At 36.4% G+C, this 26,064-nt stretch overlaps 2 protein-coding genes across 3 annotated transcripts; both read right to left on the bottom strand.

Moving 5' to 3' along the window:
• Positions 1-1,841: 1,841 nt before the first annotated feature.
• LOC308701387 (SLAM family member 9-like) lies at positions 1,842-9,411 on the bottom strand. Of its 2 annotated transcripts, none has more exons than XM_081383648.1 (5): positions 9,251-9,411; positions 4,454-4,677; positions 3,846-4,148; positions 2,646-2,975; positions 1,842-2,309 (listed from the first exon to the last, which is right to left on the bottom strand). In XM_081383648.1, exons 2-5 carry the CDS (start codon positions 4,500-4,502, stop codon positions 1,963-1,965), a joined length of 1,029 nt encoding a protein of 342 aa, XP_081239774.1. In that variant the 5' UTR covers positions 4,503-4,677; positions 9,251-9,411; the 3' UTR covers positions 1,842-1,962. The 2 variants fall into 2 exon arrangements, with proteins under 2 accessions (XP_081239774.1, XP_081239775.1); XM_081383649.1 differs by having other exon boundaries at positions 4,555-4,677; positions 9,251-9,350.
• Positions 9,412-11,578: 2,167 nt separating this feature from the next.
• On the bottom strand, positions 11,579-13,573 carry LOC308701388 (uncharacterized protein). The gene is made up of 3 exons (XM_081383650.1): positions 13,445-13,573; positions 12,831-13,151; positions 11,579-12,495 (listed from the first exon to the last, which is right to left on the bottom strand). Exons 1-3 carry the CDS (start codon positions 13,491-13,493, stop codon positions 12,146-12,148), a joined length of 720 nt encoding a protein of 239 aa, XP_081239776.1. The 5' UTR covers positions 13,494-13,573; the 3' UTR covers positions 11,579-12,145.
• Between the last annotated feature and the right edge of the window lie 12,491 nt (positions 13,574-26,064).

The raw sequence follows: 26,064 nt of genomic DNA, 5'->3' as shown, positions 1-26,064 counted from the left end.
TAACCACCACAAAACTTACCATGCTTTAAACCTCAGTAACATTAGTTTTACCGTGATGGGTGTAGTAAAGGACAGTAATAACAAAACTTACCATGCTTTTACCTCAGTATTGGTAGTTTTAAAGTGATATTTGTTGTAAATGCATATTAACCACAACACTTAACATGCTTTTAATGCTTAATAATGTAACATCCAATATTTGTAAGGTAAATCATTCATTTTTCTTTTACTATTATTAAAAATATTATACATAATGATATTTTCTTTTCTCTTTTTTCAGCTGAAAAGACCAAAAGGACCTTTCGGACTCAGTCAGCCCATTATTGTTTGAGGAGAAGTACCCGGAGGAGACGGACAGCTGCCAAGGCAAATATTCGCAATGGTATGTGTGTGTTGGTTTTAACCCTAAATCAAACATTTTATCAAGCATTTGTTGTTTCTTAAACCTTTTCTAATGTTGATAAAACGTTGTTAGAAGGTTGGCTACGTTGTGCCAACGTTCTGTGTTTGCTGGGACCTCTTTCGTTGAAACTTGACGCCAGGGGTCCTTGACCATGCGTCAGACATTTGACGAGTAGGGAGTGAGACTGTGTTGCCAGTTAACATGGTTTAGATTATTTCAAATGAAAATTTGAATGGCATGAACACACATTCACATGAAAAATAAAAAAATACAGGAGTAACTGCATATATTTTGACACTTTAAGCTCTTGATATTTCTGTGAAGAACTGCTTATCAGCATTTTGTATTTTTAGCAGAAGTGCATTAAACCGCAGTGTGTTTAGAGGTTAAAGTGTCTGCACAGTTCTTCTCTCTCATCTCTCAATTGATCACTTGGACAAAATACGTCTTTAGTTGATGTATATCATTCAGATTGTTGTATTAAACTCATCTCTTGCTGAAAGGCATTTGATTCAGTGACAGATGCAGCTGATGTTGGTTTGTGAAGAGCAGAAAAACACAGACTAAATTTGGTAATGAATTTAACAATGGAGATATTTGATCAGGTCAAACATCTGTGAGTCATGGGATTCACAACAGACAGGAGTGTCAAAATGTGTATATAGTCAAATATAGTTGTGAGATAAAGATCAATTTAAGAGAAGGGAGAAACATAAACTAAAGAACTGACTAAAGTTCACACATTTATTTTTGTGTTCGTGACTTTGGTCGTTTTTTTTCCTTCTCAGCTTCTCAAGTTCCTATTCTAGTAGTCAACATCTTCCTAGAACTGTTTAACAGTGTGTTTTCAACAGAAACACCAGCAGCCATGGTGAGATTAATGTTTGTCAACTTTTAAAAGACATTTTTATAGGTTTGAATGTGCATTTCCCTTCTTTTCATGTAATAGGTATATCCAAGTAATATGTATTTTTATATATTTTTTATCGCAGAGAGTGGCCTATTGTATCTCTGGTATTTTCTAAATAAAGATGTCTGCTAAATAAGTGTAAGTAAAAATACATTCAAAAGATAAATGAGACCAGAACAAAGAAATGAGGGATGTCTCTTCTGAAGGTTAGTTGGATATTGTATTTTGGAAAGCAAAATATTTGATCAGTCATGCAGAAAACTTGACAGTGCAAGACTCATGGTGATTTACTGCACTGAAGCCATTGAATGGCCTTTATATATATATATTATATATATATATATATATATATATATATATATATATATAATTATAGGCCTATCGATGAGGGTTTGAATGAACAACTCCAATTAAGGTGATGACAGATAATGTTACACTAAATAACTAACTAAAAACATGAATACTCATTTATAGGGAGGGACTGATTCGGAGATGCACAGTGACAAGTAATGAAAAAACAAAGTCACTGAATCTTATGGAATCTGTTTATTTAAAAGAAACATCCAAACAAACCAAACCGATTTACTAGAATGAATGGTATTTTCATGAATGGCAGTTCAAGAACATTTTCACCTTCCTGCGTATCTGATTAATCAGAGTTTGATGATGATGTTTGCTCGCTCTTCTTCTTCATAGATGTACCTGCACATGTGTGGCAGTGTGTGTTGATGTCCAGATGTGTGGTCTGGTTGCTGATGGGATTGTTCAGCACACAGCTGTAAGTGTTTTTATCCTGATATTCCACCTCCAGAGAGAGACTGATGCTGAAATCAGACACACTGATGCTGGACAATACACTGATTCCTTTGTACCAGGAGAGAGTCACATCACTCACATTCGACACTGATGAACACACCAATGAACAATTTGACGATGATGACGATGATGATGATGATGAACAAGTGTGACTAAATATGACAGGAACAGGCAGACGAGCTGAGAACAAAAACATGAGAGCTCTAATTTACAGTAAGAACATTTTCATTTTATTGGTCTTTATTTGATATGAGAGTCTCTCTCAACATAAAGGATTCATGCTACACTGAAATTAAAGTTTAAGTGTCACACAATTCATTACATAAAAATGTACTGCAAATACATTTCTAAAATGTCAATTCTATAACAGTCACTGACACAGAACATTATCAAACTCAATAAATCATATTAACCATGCTGGAAATGGTCACGACATTTTGACAAAAGACAAGAATGACAATGATAATGTACAGACATTGTTAAATTACTGAAATTGTGAAAAGTGTTTTAACTCACCATAGACAGTAAGATTGAATGTGTTGAGCGGCGTCTCTGATCTGGCACTGGTTACTCTATAAAGTCCAGAGTCTGTGGTTCTGGTGTTTGTGATGGTCAGAGATCCAGTCTTCTCATCCAGCTTCAGTCTGTCTCTGAATCTCCCATCAGCACTATCTTTATAAAACATGGTCTTATAGTCTTTCCCGTAGATTTGAGCTATGAGAATGTCTTTAGGTCCAAAACTCCACTCGATCTGATCATCTGTCTGTATTTCAGTATCAGAGTTTAGAGTGACAGAATCTCCCTCAGTCACTGACACTGACTTCACTTCATCAACACCAAACACTCCTGAGAAACAAACAGAAACAGTTACTCTGAAAGAGGGTTTTAGCAATTTTGAAACTATTTGAACTAAATATTGGGCAAAACTCAATTTTCACTGCACTCATTTCAATGTATAATTCTATCATTCACAATAAATAAAACCTTTCATACTGGAAGGGAAAATCGGCACCATTCAGAACACCGTTCAAATGAACACAAAAGTATTTTAGTCTAATAAAACATACATTTTATGGGAAACATTAATGATGAAAATAATAAGGAGCAGAAGAATGTGTGGACAAATACTATAAACTGAAGTAAAGCCATAACAATACTTACCAGACAGACTCCATGAGCACAAACAAAAGAAAATAAACACCTTGGACATTTTTTTTTTTCAGAAGTGTGCAAAAGAGTTTCACAATAAAAATATTATAATAACCAGTTCTGGCGCAAATGTTAAATGTGCTGCCGGTCTGAAGTGAAGTGGTTTAGTGAAACTCTACACTCAGTGTCAATAAACTCCTGCAGTAGCACCGCCCACAACAGACTGTACAGGTCTTTATGTCTTCTCAAAATGAGAAAGAAGAGCAGAGGACGTGATATGATTCAAATGTTCACATTTTCTATTATTAAAACCAACATGAATCTCTAGGCCAGTGGTACTAAAGAGAGGACCATGAATTGAACTGAGTGTGTCAGTTATAGACATACAGTCAGTAAGTCCCCATGAAATAAAGGAAATAACATGAAGACACTGCTTGTCACTGCTTGCACCTGAAAATATTACACTCAGTTGAAAGGGTCCTGACATTTTGACAAAAGACAAGAAAGACAATGATGATGTGCAGACATTGTTAAATTACTGAAATTGTGAAAAGTGTTTTAACTCACCATTGACAGTAAGACTGAATGTGTTGAGCGGCGTCTCTGATCTGGTGCTGGTGACTGTATAAAGTCCAGAGTCTGTGGTTCTGGTGTTTGTGATGGTCAGAGATCCAGTCTTCTCATCCAGCTTCAGTCTGTCTCTGAATCTCTCATCAGGAAACTCTCTCTTATTCTTCTGTCTGTTGATTTTAGCTACAAGACTGTTGTTGTGTCCAAAACTCCACATTATCAGATCAGCTGTCTGTATTTCAGTTTCAACAGAGTTTAGAGTGACAGATTCTCCCTCAGTCACTGACACTGACAACACTCCTGAAGAACAAACAGAAACAGTTACTCGGAAAGAGGGTTTTAGCAATTTTTAAACTATTTGAACTAAATATTTGTCAGGGCAAAACAAATTTTCACTGCACTCATTTCAATCTATAATTCACAATAAATAAAACCTTTCATACTGGAAGGGAAAATCTGCACCATTCAGAACAGCAATATGAACACAAAAGTATTTTAGTCTAATAAAACATACATTTCATGGGAAACATTGATGATGAAAATAATGAGCAGAAGAATGTGTGGACAAATAATATAAACTGAAGTAAAGCCATAAAAATACTTACCAGACAGACTCCATGAGCACAAACAAAAGAAAAAAAATACCTTGGACATTTTTTTTTCAGAAGTGTGCAAAAGAGTTTCACAATAGAAATCTTATAATAACCAGTTCTGGCGCTCTTGAGATGTTAAATGTGCTGCCGGTCTGAAGTGAAGTGGTTTAATGAAACTCTACAATCAGTGTCAATAAACTCCAGCAGTAGCACCGCCCACAACAGACTGTACAGGCCTATATGAGAAAGAAGAGCAGAGAACGTGATATGATTCAGATGTTCACATTTCTATTATTAAAACCAACTTAAATCTCTAGGCCAGTGGTACTAAAGAGAGGACCATGAATTGAACTGAGTGAGTCAGTTATAGACATACAGATGTACAGTCAGTAAATCCCCATGAAATAAAGGAAATAACATGAAGCCACTGCTTGTCTAAGAAGTCAAAATTGAGTCAGACATCTGTGGTAGATTTTTCCCCTACGGACCTGACTTAAGTTGCACCTGGTGTCATTGACACCTGAAAATATTACACTCAGTTGAATTACCTCTGAACACGCGAGTTGATGCCTAAGCTGCAATATAACCCTGCCTAAGAGTCTCACAAAGAGTCGAACGACGTCTCGCCCCCTATCGAACACTATCACTTGGGAATAAGGTCTCTAGTGTTCTTAATGCGATCCACACTATCACTTGGTAGTAAGGTCTCTACTAGTGTTTCCCTAAATAACTTGTTTCCCTCCCTAACTAGCTTTCTTGCTGCGCAGCAATAATCGACAAACAGACTTCAGCAAATGTCCTTTAAATGCTTTTTCTCAGGGAAGTTCCCAGAGCAGTTCTCAGGGAATCTCTCCCAAGAAGAAGCAAGGAGGATCTCAGACAAATTCCATTGAGAATCCCACCAAACACACAGTTACAACTGTTTTTATAGAATTGAGAGGTATGTCAAAATGACATGAATTTGATTGGTTCTTCATTTGCAAACCCTTCTGTTACTAGGTGAAGCAAACTTTGTTTTAATGATACTTCATTGTTAATCACAAGGTTTCATTTCCCATATATGTTATTTTTACACACACACTCACACACACAACCAAAGTCAAATGGGGGAAGGCAAGGTACAACAACACATGACAGAACATATTAGTACATTGTGTTTCAAAGTGTTAGAATGTTAGATAAGGTTAGATGTTAGAAACATGTTTAAAATGTATATTACACATCGCAGGAGGAGTGAAGGTGCTGCTCTATAAACTTACAAACCAAGACAGATACAATCTAATTATTTGCTAGCTTAGTTCAACAAAATGGCTAATTAGTCCAGCATAATTATTCAGCTGTCTCTCCATCTAGAGATATCTATATCTCCATCTAGTGGCTGTAAGAAGAATCTCATTAAACAACAAAGACTTGTAGGTCTAAATCTTTACGATGACGCTGAACATGACAAATCCAGAGGACAAATGAGAAAAACAACATTTCCTCACAAAGGCAGTAATAATTTTTTTTTTTCACTTCATTACAATTGCCACTATTTTTGACGGATAAAGAAAAAGTTTGAAAAGAGTTTCTTAATGCAATGAAAAATAAACCATTCACACATCATCCATTTTATTTTAGGGTCATTACTACACATTTCATCATGTGTCCAGGTGCTGCACTAACTTCTACAATAAAAGGACTGGGCCCGGTTTCCCGATAACGCTTACTCTAAGATATATCTTACCAAAGTTGTTTATGTTCCTAAGTGTGTGAACCATACCTTAGGAAGCTGCTTAAAGGGACACTCCACCCATTTGCATTAAGCTTTGCATTGTTAGAAACCCAGTCATACTATTGAATGGTTGTGCAACACTCTCTCATTTTCCCCTGAGATGGGAGGAATCCGTTATTTACCTCTTACACTTCCTCCTACAATGACGCAAAAATCATCATTTTGCGTCATTGTAGGAGGAAGTGTAAAGGGGGGGGGGATTTCTGTTAAGACTACAGACACTCGTTCCTCATCTTTCCCAGGGGGCGGGACCCGCTCACGCTACAGACCTATTACAGATCAGTGGGTGGGACTTTACTCTCTGAAACTGAAAGCAATATCCTCCATCTTGTTTGAAGCTACGCTAATAGGCGATGTGGAGACAGATGTAAAGTTATGACAATAGCGGAGGAGAGTACTCAATATGATATAGAAGAAGATGATTTCGGAAGTCTGATGCTTGAATCAGGTGTTTGTGACTACCTTTACAAGCCGCATTATAGCGAAGAGCAGCCGAGGCAGAAGACCTGCCTGCCGCGGACGAGGAGCCCGGACTGGCTCGAGTTAGGGCGGACTGGTGGCGCCGGTGATCTCCCTATGCAACTACGAACAGTTAAGTGCTATTCGGACGCTAATATTGTTTCTCATGGGCTCGTCCGGTATTTTAAACATTTACAGGGGTAAGTCGGTGATTTTAGTGCCGTCCGAATCCATAATATCAGTGTTTTTCTCACCCAACCCGCGTAAAAATCCCTGGCCAAATTAGTACCTTCTGTTTTTTGACAAACAGGTCGTGTGGTAATTTAATTGCCGTCTGAATCCACATCTCTGAGTTTACAAGAAGAGATTCAAAATTCATGGTTTAAATCGTTTTTGATCACTGCCGAGCACCGTACGCAAGATGTAAACTTTTATTACTGAAATGCTGTAAAGTATTTACAAGAACAATATTTCATCGTAGCTCCACCTCAGCGAACAAAAATGGGAAAGAGAAGAAGGCACGTAAATTTTTTAAAAGGTTATTGTGCCAGCAATATATGTTACAATTTTAAAATATGTAGGCTAGGCTATTATAGGCTATTATAATTTGGATTATTTTTTATAATATCCAATAATCATAATAAATTGCAATTTCAACTATTTCTGAAGTGCTTCATTTATAAAGATCACCGCTTTCTCACATAAACAGCCCCTGCACGAGAGAATAATTGATTCTCGAGCCATAGATATCAAACAATTCAGCACCATCGCCACGGACAGCGCTGGGTAACGTCGCACGTAAGAAGGTATATCTTAAGCAGCTTCCTAAGGTATGGTTCGGGGAACACACTTAGGAACATAAACAACTTTGGTAAGATATATCTTTCGAGCTTTCTTAGAGCGCTAAGAGTGAGCGTTATCGGGAAACCGGGCCCAGATCTCTGGATAATCCATAATTCGTTTGTAATTATAAAACGAAAATACCGTTTTTCTGTTTTTTGTTTCAAAACGAAAAACCAAATAACCGTTTTTGGTGTCAGAATCAAAAAACAAACAAACAAACAAAAAAACGGCCCGTTTTTCGTTTTTGGCGATCATTCTATCGCTATTCCTTTTTGAACAAAGAATGAAGAGAGTCTTTGAACTGCAGTCAATTCGTTTTTCGTTTATAAACCAAAAACGGAAGTCACGTGGTCTATTCCTTTTTTGGAAGAGAAAGTAACCGGTAACACTTTCAAAATAAAAGTAACTATAGTTAGCGAGGTGATTGTAGACTAAAACTGAACTAATATAACGTTTTTTAGTACAACTAAAGTAGCACTGGGTGTGAAAAAAAAACACTTTAGCTAACTGAAATAAAAATTAAAACTAATAAAATAATAACTCTGACTGTTAGGGAGAATTAAACATTTGTAAGACCATTGGTGACCTGTAACTTCAGATTAAGACAAGTGAACTCATTTTATATGTAGCTTAGGATAGCAGGTAGCCTATTTATTTATAAGTTTCTATTATTTAATTTACATTTTAGTTTTGTAACATATTTATAGCCCTTCTTGCTATGTGGAAGCTCAACCAGCAGAGGTCACTCTACCCCCTTCTGTGCACAGACTCTTTCTGTGGCGACAACAGGCAACAAGGGTTTGACTTTCTTTTGACAGCTTTCATAGGGAAAGATCTTCAACTCCACTTCCCTTGCAGAGGGGACTTTACTTTCGAGGGCACTCAAAACCAAGTGGAAGTTTTAAGGGGGGAGAAATGGGACAGGGCCAATGTCTTTTTCTGTTTGTCGATAGTCACTGCATTATATCTGTCATCTCCACGGAGGCTTTACGTTTTCTAATTCAAAACAGGGTGATAGCCTACTGTCTGTCACGTGACGTGCTATAGGCCTAAGACCATAGGCGCCGATTTATGTTTTCCTCCGTGGGTGCTCATGGGCGTACGCCCTTTAAAAAAAAAAAAAAAAAAAGTCAATTTTTTTTGCACTTCAGTACCTTAGGAAATGGACAGCGGCCGACACTTAACAGTGTTAAATTAGAAAAATACTGTTCGATAGAACTGCTTGGTTTGTTACCACAGTAACAGTTATCTGCGTTCTTCCTCCGCGATAAAGTTCCACATTTGCGGCTATCCAACACGAAAATGCATGCAGCAAAGCCTTTCACAACATTGTTTTCTTCAGTTTTGTCGACAACTTTACCATCTAGCTATTCTTTTCTTCAACTCCTCAGCATCCATCTCGACAACTGCAAGCAGATCGCGTGCGCGCGCGGTTATGATGACTTTTTAAAAGTTGGGAGGGCGTGGGCACAAATAAACTGATGTGGATTTTAAATTATTATTTTTTAACTTGAAATACGGGCATATTTTTGTAGATGTGTTCCTAAAGATGTGCATATATTTGTACGTTTGCACATGATTGTTTTAAACCCATGTTTAGACCCGTGTTTCCCCGGTGTCCGACCCGACCCGACCCGCACCAGTTTGAGCAAAATTTGCGGGTAGGCTACCCGAACCCGCGCAGGACTCTGTCACACAAGTCCAAACAGTAAAAATTAGCTTTGTTAACTCACCATTGCGGTTAATTCTTCAGAAGGAACAGAATTAAAAGAACTGCGCTACAGCTGCGTACAGAGCAGAGTCACTAAAGAGGCTTTTCATCCGAGAAACGCTGTGATTGGTGGATAGGATATGGAGCAGGCGATACCATAGATATGGGCGATACTACTCGACTGACTGCGACATAACCAATCACAGTGTGACAGACGCTTCACACATATCACCGACTGCAATGATTAATTTTAAATGAATGTAGACAGAGCGCTTACTGGCAGTCTGGCACACGTGGGTGCTCGGTATTTTCCGTGGGTGCTCGAGCCCCGGAGCACCCACGGTATCGGCGCCTACCCAGACCTTCAATCAGTTCATCTTATTCATATCAGGTTTAAAGTAGTACTATTAGTTCCAAAGTTGTATTTGTAGTAGAAGCACAGTAAAAACAACACTTACCATGCTTTTACCACACTATTGGTAGTTTTAATGTAAAACTTATTGTAAATGCACAGTAACCACAACACGTACCATGCTTTTACCACAGTAACCCTAGTTTTACTGTGATAGGTGTGGTAAAAGGACAGTAACCACCACAAAACTTACCATGCTTTAAACCTCAGTAACATTAGTTTTACCACAGTAATAACAAAACTTACCACTTTTACATCAGTATTGGTAGTTTTAAAGTGATATTTGTTGTAAATGCATATTAACCACAACACTTAACATGCTTTTAATGCTTAATAATGTAACATCCAATATTTGTAAGGTAAATCAGTCATTTTTCTTTTACTATTATTAAAAATATTTTACATAATGATATTTTCTTTTCTCTTTTTTCAGCTGAAAAGACCAAAAGGACCTTTCAGGCTCAGTCAGCCCATTATTGTTTGAGGACAAGTAACCGGAGGAGACGGACAGCTGCCAAGGCAAATATTCGCAATGGTATGTGTGTGTTGGTTTTAACCCTAAATCAAACATTTTATAAATCATTTGTTGTTTCTTAAACCTTTTCTAATGTTGATAAAATGTTGTTAGAAGGTTGGCTACGTTGTGCCAACGTTCTGTGTTTGCTGGGACCTCTTTCGTTGAAACTTGACGCCAGGGGTCCTTGACCATGCGTCAGACATTTGACGAGTAGGCAGTGAAACTGTGTTGCCAGTTAACATGGTTTAGATTATTTCAAATGAAAATTTGAATGGCATGAACACACATTCGCATGAAAAATAAAAAAAATACAGGAGTAACTGCATATATTTTGACACTTTAAGCTCTTGATATTTCTGTGAAGAACTGCTTATCAGCATTTTGTATTTTTAGCAGAAGTGCATTAAACCGCAGTGTGTTTAGAGGTTAAAGTGTCTGCACAGTTCTTCTCTCTCATCTGATCTCAGTTGATCACTTGGACAAAATACGTCTTTAGTTGATGTAAAGCATTCAGATTGTTGTATTAAACTCATCTCTTGCTGAAAGGCATTTGATTCAGTGACAGATGCAGCTGATGTTGGTTTGTGAAGAGCAGAAAAACACAGACTAAATTTGGTAATGAATTTAACAATGGAGATATTTGATCAGGTCAAACATCTGTGAGTCATGGGATTCACAACAGACAGGAGTGTCAAAATGTGTATATAGTCAAATATAGTTGTGAGATAAAGATCAATTTAAGAGAAGGGAGAAACATAAACTAAAGAACTGACTAAAGTTAACACATTTATTTTTGTGTTTGTGGCTGTGGTCATTTGTTTTACTTCTCAGCTTCTCAAGTTCCTATTCTAGTAGGCAACATCTTCCTAGAACTGTTTAACAGTGTGTTTTCAACAGAAACACCAGCAGCCATGATGAGATTAATGTTTGTCAACTTTTAAAAGACCTTTTTATAGGTTTGAATGTGCATTTACCTTCTTTTCATGTAATAGTTATATCCAAGTCATATGTATTTTTATATTTTTTTTTATCGCAGAGAGTGGCCTATTGTATCTCTGGTATTTTCTAGATAAAATGTCTGCTAAATAAGTGTAAGTAAAAATACATTCAAAAGATAAATGAGACCACAACAAAGAAGTGAGGGATGTCTCTTCTGAAGGTTGGTTGGATATTGTATTTTGGAAAGCAAAATATTTGTTCAGTCATGCCGAAAACTTGACAGTGCAAGAACCATGGTGAGTTACTGCACTGAAGCCATTGATTGGCCAAATATATATATATATATAGCAATAACTAATTTATTTAATTATATAATTTATAATTATAGGCCTATCAATAAGGGTTTGAATGAACAACTCAAATTAAGGTGATGACAGATAATGTTACACTAAATAACCAACTAAAAACATGAATACTCATTTGAGGGACTGATTCGAAGATGCACAGTGACAAGTCCTGAAAAAACAAAGTCACTGAATCTTATGGAATCTGTTTATTTAAAAGAAACATCCAAACAAACCAAACTGATTTACTAGAATTAATGGTATTTTCCAGTGTTACATGCGAGAGAGTAGAAAGTTTTTGTTTGTTTTTTACCTTTGATCGAAGTGAAGTTGTATAAAGCACAATACAAATGAAACAAGGATTGGTTTACTGCACAACACTGCTAAAACTCTCAGCATCTGTTATCCCAATCCAAATCCTTTTCCTTATCGTGTTATTCAATTCCAAGGCTTATAATAATACAAAACAATACGATCATTATATATTGATTGTCTTTAAACACAGTGGGTAAGGCACTATTTTTGATTTAGAATATTTGTATTGTTAAAAGTAATATAGAAACACAACTTTAATTCAAAATATTTGTATTTTATTTGAATGGAATAAAATATCACTTAAATGATATTTATAATAAATGATATTTACTCAAGAAAATGATATACTCAAAGAAGTTCAAGAACATTTTCACCTTCCTGCGTATCTGATTAATCAGAATTTGATGATGATGTTTGCTCGCTCTTCTTCTTCATAGATGTACCTGCACATGTGTGGCAGTGTGTGTTGATGTCCAGATGTGTGGTCTGGTTGCTGATGGGATTGTTCAGCACACAGCTGTAAGTGTTGTTATCCTGATATTCCACCTCCAGAGAGAGACTGATGCTGAAATCAGACACACTGATGCTGGACAATACACTGGTTCCTGCGTACCAGGAGAGAGTCACATCACTCACATTCGACACTGATGAACACACCAATGAACAATTTGACGATGATGATGATGATGATGATGATGATGAACAAGTGTGACTAAATATGACAGGAACAGGCAGACGAGCTGAGAACAAAAACATGAGAGCTCTAATTTACAGTAAGAACATTTTCATTTTATTGGTCTTTATTTGATATGAGAGTCTCTATCAAAATACAGGATTCATGCTACACTGAAATTAAAGTTTAAGTGTCACACAATTCATTACATAGAAATGTACTGCAAACAAATTTCTAAAATGTCTCAAATTATATAACAGTCACTGACACAGAACATCAACACAATAAATGATATTAACCATGCTGGAAATGGTCATGACATTTTGACAAAAGACAAGAATGACAATGATGATGTACAGACATTGTTAAATTACTGAAATTGTGAAAAGTGTTTTAACTCACCATAGACAGTAAGATTGAATGTGTTGAGCAGCGTCACTGATCTGGTGCTGGTGACTGTATAAAGTCCAGAGTCTGTGGTTCTGGTGTTTGTGATGGTCAGTGATCCGGTTTGATCCAGCTTCAGTCTGTCTCTGAATCTCTCATCAGGAAAATCTGTCTTATTCTTCCATCTGTTGATTTTAGCTATGAGATTGTTGTTGTTGTGTCCAAAACGCCACAGTATCAGATCAGCTGTCTGTATTTCAGTTTCACCAGAGTTTAGAGTGACAGATTCTCCCTCAGTCACTGACACTGACTTCACTGCATCAACACCAAACACTCCTGAGAAACAAACAGAAACAGTTACTCGGAAAGAGGGTTTTAGCAATTTTTAAACTATTTGAACTAAATATTTGTCAGGGCAAAACTAAATTTTCACTGCACTCATTTCAATGTATAATTCTATAATTCACAATAAATCGGCACCATTCAGAACACCATTCATATGAACACAAAAGTATTTTAGTCTAATAAAACATACATTTCATGGGAAACATTGATGATGAAAATATTAAGGAGCAGAAGAATGTGTGGACAAATAATATAAACTGAAGTAAAGCCATAACAATACTTACCAGACAGACTCCATGAGCACAAACAAAAGAAAAAAAACACCTCAGACATTTTTTTCAGAAGTGTGCAAAAGAGTTTCACAATAGGAATCTTATAATAACCAGTTCTGGCGCTCTTGAGATGTTAAATGTGCTGCCGGTCTGTAGTGAAGGGGTTTAAATAAACTCCAGCAGAAGCACCGCCCACAACAGACTATACAGGCCTTTATGTCTTCTCAAAATGAGAAAGAAGAGCAGAGAACGTGATATGATTCAAATGTTCATATTTTCTATTATTAAAACCAACATGAATCTCTAGGCCAGTGGTACTAAAGAGAGGACCATGAATTGAACTGAGTGTGTCAGTAGACATACAGATGTACAGTCAGTAAATCCCCAGCAGTGGTGTAGTACTATATGGTGTAGTACTATATATATATATAACATTAAAACATTATAGGCACAAATACAAATTTGCTTTTGTGGGGAAAAAAAGTGTTATTGTTTTGGCAAGTTCGCTGTTTAAATAAAAAAATGTAAGAAAACATGTGTGATATTCCTTTAAAATATAATTTTAATAGATTTCATTATTATTATTATTATTATTTTAAAGTAGGCTACATTTTACTGTGCAATTTCTTTCATAATTTCTTTGAGTTAGACCGAACTTTTATTTTGGTGGGTTGTAGACATTTGAGTTTCTGTGTGTTTTAATAAGGCCTACTTGATGTACTTTACTGTGCAATAGTAATATTTGTGTTATAATTTCTTCAAGTTATACCGAACTTTTATTTTGACAGGTTGTTGTAAAGACATTACAGTTTCTGTCTGTATTTGATACGAATGAATGACGATATTTTTATCAAATTAAATGGTGAAATTCTCGTGAAGTGACTCTTATAGCAGCTCTGCCATGAAGGTCACATGTGTGGCCTACATGCGTGCTTCAGTGTGTGTGTAGTGGGGTGCACATTGAGTGCTCGTTCCCTGTGACGCGTAGAACAATTGCAGTCTCTTTGAACTTTAATATTCACTAGACACCAGTCCATATCGAGATTCATTGTACAGCCATTAAAAAATGGCCAAATTCCGTGACGTAGCATAGCCTACTGCTTTATACAGCAAGTTCCATTTGTGACTGGATTCCGCGATTCGATATGTGTCGCTTCGCAAACACGGACGGCGTGAATTTATGAATGAAAGTGTGGAAGTTCTGACAAAACAAAATTGTAACGTATCCTCACACTTTTTTAAAGTGGCTATACGGAAATCCTTGGCCTTTCCTAGTGGGTAGGCTATGGCGTATAGGCTACCTGCTTATCACATAGATAAATAAAAAATAAAAAGTTTGATAAAAAAAAAAGTTTGAAAAGAGTTTGTTAATGCACTGAAAATTAAAACATTCGCACATCATCCATTTTAGGGTCATTACTACACATTTCATTATGTGTCCAGGTGCTGCACTAACTTCTACAATAAAAGGACTGGTTGTTTGAGATGAAAGTGCTAACCTTCTACCAACCAACAGAATTGATGTTCCAGCATTGTATAATTGAATATGTGTTTAGTTGAATTAAAATTGTAAGTGTTTCGTGGCTACTGCAGACAAGAGTATAAGGAGATGCATCATGCATCCTACAGACTGAAAGAGTTTGAGAACCACTGATATATTTAATAACTGATGCACAAAATCATAGACAGTTTCCACTATAAATGACCATCTGACTAAATATGTTCAGAGATAAAACAGTAAAAACTTAATTATTCACTGACTTAGTTCAATAAAATGTCTGATTACTCCACCATTATAATTCAGACGTCTCTCCATCTGGATCGGAGGTCTGTAACTCCTGCTCCTCGAGTGCAACCATCCAGAGTTCAGCTTCAACCCCAATCAAACACAATTGAATCAGCAAATCAAGGTGTTAAAGGTGTAACAGCAACAGTGAGTGTGTTGGAGCAGGTTGTGCTGGAGTCTGCGGGAAGGTGGCCCTACAGGAGCAGGGTTGCCCCGTTGCCCCCATGATCTAGAGATATCTAGCTCCATCTAGTGGTTGGAAGAAAGTGAAAGTGATGTGTAGCCAAGTATGATGTCCCATGCTCTGAATTTCACCCATCCAAGTGCACACACACACACACACACACACACCCGGAGTAGTGGGCAGCCATTTTTGCTGCAGCACCCAGGGAGCGATTGGGGGTTCGGTGTCTTGATCAAGGGCACCTCAGTTTTGAGTGATGAGAACGTAAGAGAGCGATGCTCATTATCTTCCCCTGCCGGAAATGTAGGTTACATGTCTGTCTATCTAACAATTACACCACAACTGCCCACAGAGGATGTTTAATTAGAAAAAAATATCTGTCACTATAACTGCTAAAAGATTTTAAATGAAGACAAGCCTATAATATAAAGTAATATTTTCTTAAAAGGTGTATGTAGCTTGCAAATCATTTTATTTATTAAAAACAGACAGATTATGGATATGATTGAGGACTTTTGAGGACTTTTTGAAGGAGAACTTGCTTCCAGATACTGAAGTTACACCATCCACCAGCAGGGGTGAAAGGACATAAATAGGGCCTACAGATTATTCAAAAGGATTCTACACTGTTGTTTTTAAGTTTAGTCACTAGTAGGCGCTCCAGCAGGGTCTTTAGGAGAGATAGGCCCATTAATCTGAGTAAAAATTACTAAATCTGAAGCTCAAAATGTATTATCGCTGATAGATTACAAGAAAACATGTTGATGGATCATAAACCCCTAATAAGTACGTTTTTACACATTTTTACACTGTAAAAAATTTCTAACCTCCCTAACTCAAAATTTTCTAGTGACTGATAACATGTAAATTTTTTAATTGGCCCAAGTGAAATTCTGTAAATTATAAAATTAAATTTACAGAATTTCACTTGGGCCAATTGAAAAAATGTAGATGTTATCAGTCACTAGAAAATTTTGAGTTAGGGAGGTTAGAATTTTTTTACAGTGTACCTTTTGTCTAAATTAATCACACAGTAATATTCACAATAAACACATACACAGCACAAAAGGCAAGTTAAGTCATATTTAAAATAGTAATACTGCAGAAAAGAATCACATTAATTCAGAATTCATGTGTCTCCTCATATGATATAATATTAAATAGAGTAGCCTGCTATAAACTACAAAAAATTAACTCAGTCTGCTCTCAGTTGATCACTTATTTGCACAAAAATATGTTTTAATACATGTAAGGCATTCAGATTGACATATTAAACTCATCTCTTGCTGAAAGTGTTTTATGTAGTGATTCAGTGACTGATGCAGCGGATGTTGCTGGGTTAGTTGCTCTGTGGAGTTTCATTATGGCTGTAAGGAGCAGAAAACCACTGGACCAAAACCGAACTAAATCAAACAAGATCTAATGTTCACACATTTATTTATTTTTTTATGTCTTTTTCTCGTCTTCTCATTTCACACTCAGTGTTGTATTCTGAACCTTCTCAGAACAGTGTTTTTAATGGCAACACCCACGTCCATAACGGTATGCCGCCGTTTTCTTGTGAATAACCCTCTTGTATATTCTCGATAAAAGTGTCTGCTAAATTGTAATCAAGAAGCAATATGGAGTGATTTTGTTTTACTAAAATAATAATAATAATAATTTAATTGCCAGTGAATTGTGTATAGATCTGTTATTATTGTGTGTGAAAGCAACCTGAATACACCACATGCTAAAGGTTTTTTTTTATCACTTTTTATATTAGATTTCATGATTTCATGCAGAAAACTTTACAAAGGAAAACTGTTCATGGGTATATTTGATCTTGAAATTATTGAGACTAACAGACTAAAGATGTATGATCACAGCTGAATGATGGTGTTGTGTTGTTCTTTTTTCCAGGTCAAGAATGAGGCCAAATCATTTAAAGATTATATGTTTATTTGGTATGAAAAAAAAAAAATCAATTTTTGAATATCTTGTTTATCAACTTTTAATATGTATTACACAAAAAATATCACAGTGAGAGAGAGATTAGAGATGTCAGTGAAAAAAAGACCACTAGGTGGAGCTTCAGCAACTACTGTATATTAACAGAGACATACTGTATTTCAAAGGGTTAATTCACTCAAAAATGAAAATTCTGTCATTAATTACTCACCTTTATGACGTTCCAAACCTGTAATACCTTCGTACATCTTCAGAACACAAATTAAGATATTTTTGATGAAATCCGAGAGGTTTCTGAACCAGTCATTGCAGCAACGTCATTACAACTTTCAAGGCCTTGAAAGGTAGTAAAGACATTCTTACAATAGTCCAGCCTTTCTCAAACTTTTTTCAGTCAGGGCACCTTACAAGAGTGCATAAAATCTCAAGGCACCCCAGTGTAAAATATAATTTAAAAACACTGCATAACCCAAATGCAAATGCAATTTATATATATATATATATATATATATATATATATATATCTAAAATGAATTGACAATTTTATTAATCCGTTCATAATAGCCCATGTTTAACCCTTTCACACGTAAATTTAATATATTCTGGCCCCCCCCCAGCGTGAGTTTTTCAAGGGGACCGTTATTTAGAATGTGTCACTTTATGGTTTTCATGGTGACGCGTCATTGCTTGTCACGTGACACACCGCAGCGACAACAGAGATGAATGAATTATGATCTGCTTTATGTCATTTTTACTTTTTATTCAAAATATTCACAAATTTGTTAGATATGGCATGAAATATCTGATATTCCGATTGTCAAATATATGCAAGTGGAAGTGTTTTGTTTTTTGAACACCATTATAACGATCGCGTTAGTTGAGCTGTATGCGCGATGGGCGCCGCCATGTTAGTTTGTGCCGCAGACGCAGTTCAGAGAATCGGATCTGTTGGATTTACAACAAGTGAATTCATCCACTTCTCCCGAAATACATAAAAGTAAGTGGCAGGTGAACTGGGAGAAGAATAGAGTACATTTTAAAGTTACTTACACAATGTGTATCTGATATGAATAAAACTAATTATAATATAAATTATTATTATTGCCTCTTCCTTTGACATCAGTGTGTATTTTACAAACTCTAAATGTATTGTTTTTTAGTAATTATGTCTGAAACCTAAAACAAACATTATGTGGATGAAAACACTGAAAAGTTGTGATATATGACAGCTGAGCGCGCCTGTCTCTGGCTCAGCTCCAGCCAACGCGCGAAAGCACATTTGAATTTAGCAGTTGATCACGTCATGCACTGACCGTTCTAATCACACCGGTGCTCCAGGGACCAGCCTAGACTGATCGTACGTGCGAAAGGGTTAAAAGAAGAAGAATGTATTTATGTAAATTCAAATATATTTATATATGAAATGTCAGATTTTTTTTTGATTTTTTGATTTTTTTTAGCCTACGTAATTTTTTGGCGGCACCCCTGACACAGTCAGGAGGCACCCCAGTGTGCCGCGGCACCCACCTTGAGAAAGGCTGCAATAGTCCATGTGACTCCAGTGGTTCAACTTTAATGTTATGAAGCGACCCTAAAAATAACGACTTTATTCAACAATCTCGTCTCTTCCACGTCATTCTCAAACGCTGTTGACGTAGAATCTGGGTTCAAACGCCGGCTCACTATTGGCCGACGCTAGTCACGTGAGCACCACGACACATGCGACACATTTACACTACGTCAACAGTGTAGGAGAATGACACAGAAGAGAAGAGATTGTTGAAACAAGTTGTTATTTTTGGGGTCGCTACATATCATTAATGTTCAACCAATGGAGTCACATGGACTATTTTAACGATGTCTTTACTTCCTTTCTTGGAACGACAGGAGGGTGAGTAATTAATGAAAGAAATTTTATTTTTGGGTGAACTGTCCCTTTAATTGATAGTTAACATTAAGCTAAATGTGGAATTAATCTGCTTGCTGAGACACGACATATAAGCACCTGCAAATAGGTAGAAGTGAAATTAATGCCGTTGCTTTTATGTGATTTGCACTCTTTAACGTCTGTCTGTTTATACTAAAACATCACCACATATGGAGAGATTTTAGAGTGTGAAACAAACAGCATAAAAAGTTTTGTTTGCTTTTGAAAAAAAATAAAGAATCTTTGAAATGATAGTTACTCAAAGGAGTTCTTGTCATATAATGACACCAGACATTCACGGACATCTTCATCTGGTCGATCAGTGTTTGTTGCTGCGTTCTTCACAGTCTTCAGCTGTGGAAGATTTCTGGTTCTGTATTAATAAATCAGAACGACCACCGCAGCCACGCCCACCAGAGATGAGAGAGCCAATCGGGTCACAGCTTTACTGTTAAAACAGCGACATTCTTAAGAGAGAAGAAAAGAGCAACATTAGAAAACATAGATTCATGTTTGAAACACAGTATTAGCCGGTTCTGTCAACACTGGCATACACGTAACACATTATCAGATTTCTGTAATGCCCATTTGTTAAAAGATTGTTAGGTTGCATAAATTAGATCAATCAGAACCGTGAACACTTCCCATAACACCCAACGTACTTGTTACATCTTAAGAAGAATGGCATCCACATGGATATTAGTCTCTCTGTCTATCCTGAGGTTACCGTAGTCAGCCGTATCCAGTCCATATCTAGATCAGATGCTGGACCTGCACCTAGACACGACCAAAACAAGAGATCCTGTCTACTAGAGAATTCCCTCTGAGGGCTTCGTCGACATAATCAGACAAGTCCTCTGTACAGATAAGGGCTGGATTCTGACATCCACTGCTGCTTCAATGTATATCAATTAAGTGAATATAATCAAGGTATTAATCAATATTTTTCCTTCTACATAAACAATTTGAATGACTTCTTTAAGCATATGAGATTTGTAGAATTACATGTCAGTTTAATGGAATGTGCTCTCCATGTTTTTGCTAAAGGCACCCAACATGTGTTTAAAAATATATCTAACTCAGGGTCAGCCTGATAATCAATGTGGATATGCACCTGCATACAAATCCATGTGTGGACAATTTCTATGTTTATCTATTTCTTAGCCAATCAGAATCCTTCAACCTGAAGTAACGATGTAGGTGTAAGGTATAACTGTTGAAGAAATGTGAATATATGTAGAGCGGCCTACAAAAAGTCTTGAAGCTGACTTCTGCCTGATGAAACTACAAACTATCTTCAGTAAAAAAAAATTCTTCAATTAACTGCATTTCTGACTCCAGTTCTTCACTCATCATATCTGGTCCTTGGGTCTATTGTATAATCCCCTACAACAGACCCTAGGGCCAGCTTGGGCTCCACTGGTGTGATGAATCGATCTTCAAGCAAAAGGAACTGGATGAATATTTGAATGCTACCGATCCCGATCTTAATTCTGACTTGTGATGCAGCCTGAATCATAATGACACATGTTCGTCCCTTGGCTAGAGGAGAGGTGTTCCCCGACTGAGCCTGGTTATATAAATGACCATAGATCAGCTCAGAAGATCTCTGTGTACCTGAACAGATTGACTGGGATTTTTTCAGTACGGGTCCAACATCGTCATATATACACACAATTAAGTGGAAAGGTGCAAGCCTTGTTTTTTCGAATGACCAATGTAAAGACAGTGTGAAAAAAACAACAACATGTGAACACAGACAGTCTAATTACTATGGAATCCCTAAATGGACATTGTGATGGAAAAAATATGACATTGGAAGAAAAAGTTTCAATAATAAAAAAAATTCAAAAAATGTCATTGCTTTTGCATTCGTTGTGCTCCCTCACAAAAATTTTACATACCTCCAAGAAAATTTGTGAAAAGTTATGACATAATTTTTCCTCCCATCTAATATTTTTTTCCATCACCATGTTCCAAGTTTAGGGGCTCCGTAAATTACAACCAAACAGTAATATTTAGCATATATCTAACAACTGCAATTCATCAATTTCTTATAGAATATGATTTACGCACTAAAACCAGAGGAAGCTCGATCATTATCTGCATTTTTCAATGCTCATGACAAACGTCACCTGAGCCTCACAGCTGTAGGCCTATTTATTTTCTGCAAATTATTTGCAGAAAGTTGCTGGATGCTATCAGTGTAAGCTTGGTGTAACCACACTCTTAAAAAACTGTTCGGCACAATATAAATAGGACAGAGAGAAAGTCGTGAAAAGTTTAACTTTATGGAAATGAAGCTCCTATCGCAATCCAGTGACAACTGAGTTTGTCAAAACATGACAGTGAATTTAAGGAGAGACTTAAATTCAGCCACACACATGTTTAGGCCCAAAAATAATATGTCAACAGTCTTAGTGAGTGTGATTCAGATAGCTATATTTACCCAGGCAGCAACATATCCGACCCACATCTGCATGTGAATTTGACACGTACCAGATGTGGGCCGGATCTGGGCCAAAACTGTGTTGCTGCCTGGGTATTGTTCAGCTGTACGACGCAAAGAGCAGATTACGTTTCTTTGAATTTAATTTGAATCAAATTCTTAAAGAAAGAAATGTTGTAAAATCATGCAAAAAATTCTGTCACCACAAAACTACTTACTTCATTATCAGACTAATTATGACCTTGTTTTACGTGTTAAAAGGTTAATACCCAGAAAGAAAAATAGTGTCGGCCCAGATCCGGCCCACATCTGGTACTTGTGGACTCAACACGTACCAGATGTGGGCCGGATCTGGGCCGTGACTGAGCCGACACTATGTTGCTGTCTGGGCATATCCTATGTATTTAATAATCAGCTGGTATACTCACCACAGACAATAAGATTGAATATGTTGAGCGGCGTCTCTGATCTGGTGGTTCTGACTTGATAAAGTCCAGAGTCCGTGGTTCTGATGTTTGTGATGGTCAGAGATCCATTCTGATCCAGTTCCAGTCTGCCTCTGAATCTCCCATCAGCACTATCATTATAAAATATAATTTTATTGTCCTGTCTATTGATTTGAGCAATGAGAATGTCTTTATGTCCAAAATTCCATCTTATCTGATCATCTTTCTGTATTTTAGAAACATTAGGCTGTATGGTGACAGATTCTCCCTCCATCCCTGACAATGTCTTCACTTCATCTGCAACGCCAAACACACCTGCCGAACAAACAGAAATAATTGCTTTAAACTAATTTGATATATATATTTTTAAATAGTGCAACACAAACATTTGACACTATTGAATGCATAATTGAAATAAGTGCACATTTTCTTACAAATTTTAAGATTCTAAGATTTATTTTGTTGTTAATCGGATTGGTTGATTTACAGTCATCATAATTAATGACATTAACAGCAAATGCAAAATCTATTCTGACTGATTTGAATAGTACACTGTGCATCATAAAACAAGTATAACTTACCAACTAAACACCACAGGCACAAATGGAGGAAAATCGGGTGAATCATTTTCTTCAGCAGTTTGAACGTCAGAACCGTTTCAAATAACGAAAGACTTCAATTCTACCGTCAGAAGAGCTAAAGATGAGAGATGTCAGTCTGAGTTGAAGTGCTCAGTGTGCTTCACCTTTCAGAGTCTGTACGCCCTCTCACATGGACTCTTAGATACTGCAGACTTCCTCCCATGAGATATTTTAAGATTGGTTTGACTTCCTCTTTATGCTAGGGCTTATTGATATGTGTGTGTCTATAGTATATTAGTATGATGTGATGTTGACCTAGCAAATTTGACCTCAGACCTGGCACATTCTGGCTACACTTTATTATAAGGTGTCATTGTTACAGCATACTTTTATATTTAAGTAGGCCTACTTATTAAAAAGGCATTTACTGTTCGGGTAGGATTAGTATTTGGTTGAGGGGTATTTGCGTGTAACTATGCATACTTTACTGTTATTACTATGGTAAATACATGTAACATGTAACAAGGACATGTAAATAAAGTGTACCCACATTCTCTTGTGCAAGTTATGCACACTTCACGTCTCATACACACAAAGCAGCTTCATAAAATCTATAGTGTGGATGCAAAATATTTTCATCAAACTCTCTCATTATTTCTTTTCTTTTTACCTATGTTTTTATATTCTGTATTTAAAACCTTTGAAAAACAGAGAAATTTAATTATTTGGTCTGCGCAAACAGCAGATGAACAGAATCACAATCAGCTCTGGAAAGTTTAGCAAGTGGAACATCCTCAGCAAGACAAGATATTTTATGTGAAACATTAGAGAAATGATAGGGCATAAAGCACTTAGGTGTAAGGGTGAGTTGTTTGTGGGTTCCAGCCCTTCCAGTTCATGTCGGAGTAAAGGCGAATGATACACTGGCAAAGGAGTTGTTAAGGATACTGAGATCAACATCAGAGTGCAGATGAGTAAACAGGAAATGAAGGGGTTGATGGGAACTGAAGTGAAAAAGAGGCTGCAGAGGATATGGCACTATGAAATATGAGGAAGGCATCAGTAGGCCTATACAGAAATATGGGGGTGGAAAGAAGAACTGTTGATAGCACTAAAAAGGATGTGATAATGACGAGATTATACAAAATTAAATCAAAGTTTATATAAAATAAGGAAACATGAAACTAATTGTGATAAATGTGGATACATTGCTGGAATGTACAGCATATAATAGAGAACGATTAAAGTTAGTTCAGTGACTAAAGGAAAGCAGGTAGCCTACTGCTCCATACTTATTTCAGTAGGTTGCAGAAAATGCACCTTACAGTTGGTTTGCCAACCGCCATATAAACAACAGAAGAAGAAGAAGAGGAAGAAGAAACAGCAGAGGGCGGTAAGTAACTTTGCGATCCGCCGTTACAAAGAAGAAGAAGAAAACTCCTGCATGGATCTGGAGCAAGTTTCAGTGTCAAATATCTCGGTGTATGGAACCACATGCAAATGTAAAAAAAAAAAAAAAAAAAAAAATCTAAAATAGGAGTAAATATTTTAAGATGTTTATCAGGGCTTGATTGGGAACTTGTAGATTTTCGTTGAAAAGAATATATTAATCAGATCAAATTTGGATTATGGAAGTATAATTTACGGATTTGCAACCGAAACTATACTTAAAAAGATTGAAGAAATACAAAACCAAGCTTTAAGAATATGCCGTGGTGCGTTCAGAACATCTCCCATTGTAGCTTTACAGGTGGGGTGATATCAGGTAAAATGGGCCATCAGGTATAATGGGCCATTTAAGGTTTGGGGGACCCAGCCCCTCTGGAATTTAGAGCCAATGACTGCAAAGGATTTCAAACTGTTGTCATGACTGTATTTGACAAGTAACAGGTGATTTAACTGGTTTATGGTTGCTGTGGTGGGCGGGGCAGTTATTCAAATCAAGACTGCACCAGAAAGCTGCATGGTAAGTAGCCTGGCATACCAAATCTAACTAAACTATTATAAGGACGATAAATCTATAAAAAAACAAACATGCACATAAAAAACCTATGCATAATATCTGTCTTGATGGCCTCAATCAGAAATAATACTGTTAGTTTGGTATATGAACATATTTTTTGAAAACATTATGTTTTTCTTGGCGGCCCAATTTACCTTAACCCACTGAGGTAAAATGGGCCGCATGGTTTCAGCTAAAATGGGCCATCATCTGTGTCACTCACAAACACACACAAACATGTGATTAAGTGCATGTGTGTGAGTGTGTGTGTGAGGGTGTGTCTGTGTAACTAAATAACTATATTTAATTAAATAATAAATATTATAATAGTCACGTTTCCATTAATGTCCCATCATTATATATATATATATATATATATATATATATATATATATATATATATATATATATATATATATATATATATATATATACACACACACACACACACGCACACACATATTGATACATCATCATCCTTTGCTAAACTCATCTTTAAATATGTTACAATTTAACAGCTAATGCTCACTGTTTTCGTGGCATCTTTCTACATCTTCTAACCCTGCTTAATGCATCTAAGGTATATATTTACATAGATATATGTAAAGCAACCCCAAATATAGTATATTTTTAATTAAATAGTTATATAGTCACACACACACACACACACACACACACACACCACTGACATCAGTACTGATCTATGCTGTTCCAAAATTGACTTTTTTAATTGCACATTTGAATATGTGGGTTTGCACCCAAAATGTTTTTTTTATGGCACATATGAATATGTTTGTTTAATGCATTTTAAATGTTATGTCGCTATGAACACAATTGTGTTTTAAAATTAAAATTGATGATACATTACTATTTCCCTTTGCAGTTTGACTGGCCCATTTTATCTGAAACTGCTCATGCAAAAAAAGTTGGCACAGCTGATGTTTCAAGAACTGTAGGGCCTAAATAATTATATTTTATTACATAATTTCAACACAAAATGAACAAAAACAGTGATTATTAATCATAAAAACACATGGAAAAGGCATATATGGTATTGTATTATTGTCCCAAACCATTTACCAAAAAGTGGCCCAATTTAGCTGATATCACCCTAGAAGTTGGTGTAGCTCCTTTAAACCTTCGTAGGCCTAAAATAAGACTGAATTATTGGTTAATATAAAAGGTCATAAAGAGAGTTATCCAGAAAAGGGAGTGATAGAAGAATGCTGGGAACATGGGAACAAAAACATTAAAATCTTGGGATGGAGTGTTCACAGGGAAGCACAAGAAGTATTGCAGATTGTGAT

Source organism: Scardinius erythrophthalmus, assembly GCF_964197995.2.
Source record: "Scardinius erythrophthalmus genome assembly, chromosome: 14".
NCBI classification, from domain to species: Eukaryota; Metazoa; Chordata; class Actinopteri; order Cypriniformes; family Leuciscidae; genus Scardinius; species Scardinius erythrophthalmus.
Note: the sequence above shows the minus strand (reverse complement) of the source record. Positions and strands in the feature narration are given on the sequence as shown.

Excerpts from the sequence above, each read along its gene's own strand:
- LOC308701387 (XM_081383648.1), bottom strand. The coding sequence starts at position 4,502 with ATGTCCAAGGTATTTTTTTTCTTTTGTTTGTGCTCATGGAGTCTGTCT. Across the intron at positions 2,976-3,845 it reads ATTCAGTCTTACTGTCAATG|GAGTGTTTGGTGTTGATGAA; the intron begins GTGAGTTAAAAC and ends TTTGTTTCTCAG. Across the intron at positions 2,310-2,645 it reads ATTCAATCTTACTGTCTATG|CTCGTCTGCCTGTTCCTGTC; the intron begins GTGAGTTAAAAC and ends TTTTGTTCTCAG.
- LOC308701388 (XM_081383650.1), bottom strand. The coding sequence starts at position 13,493 with ATGTCTGAGGTGTTTTTTTTCTTTTGTTTGTGCTCATGGAGTCTGTCT. Across the intron at positions 13,152-13,444 it reads GTGCTCATGGAGTCTGTCTG|GAGTGTTTGGTGTTGATGCA; the intron begins GTAAGTATTGTT and ends TTTGTTTCTCAG. Across the intron at positions 12,496-12,830 it reads ATTCAATCTTACTGTCTATG|CTCGTCTGCCTGTTCCTGTC; the intron begins GTGAGTTAAAAC and ends TTTTGTTCTCAG.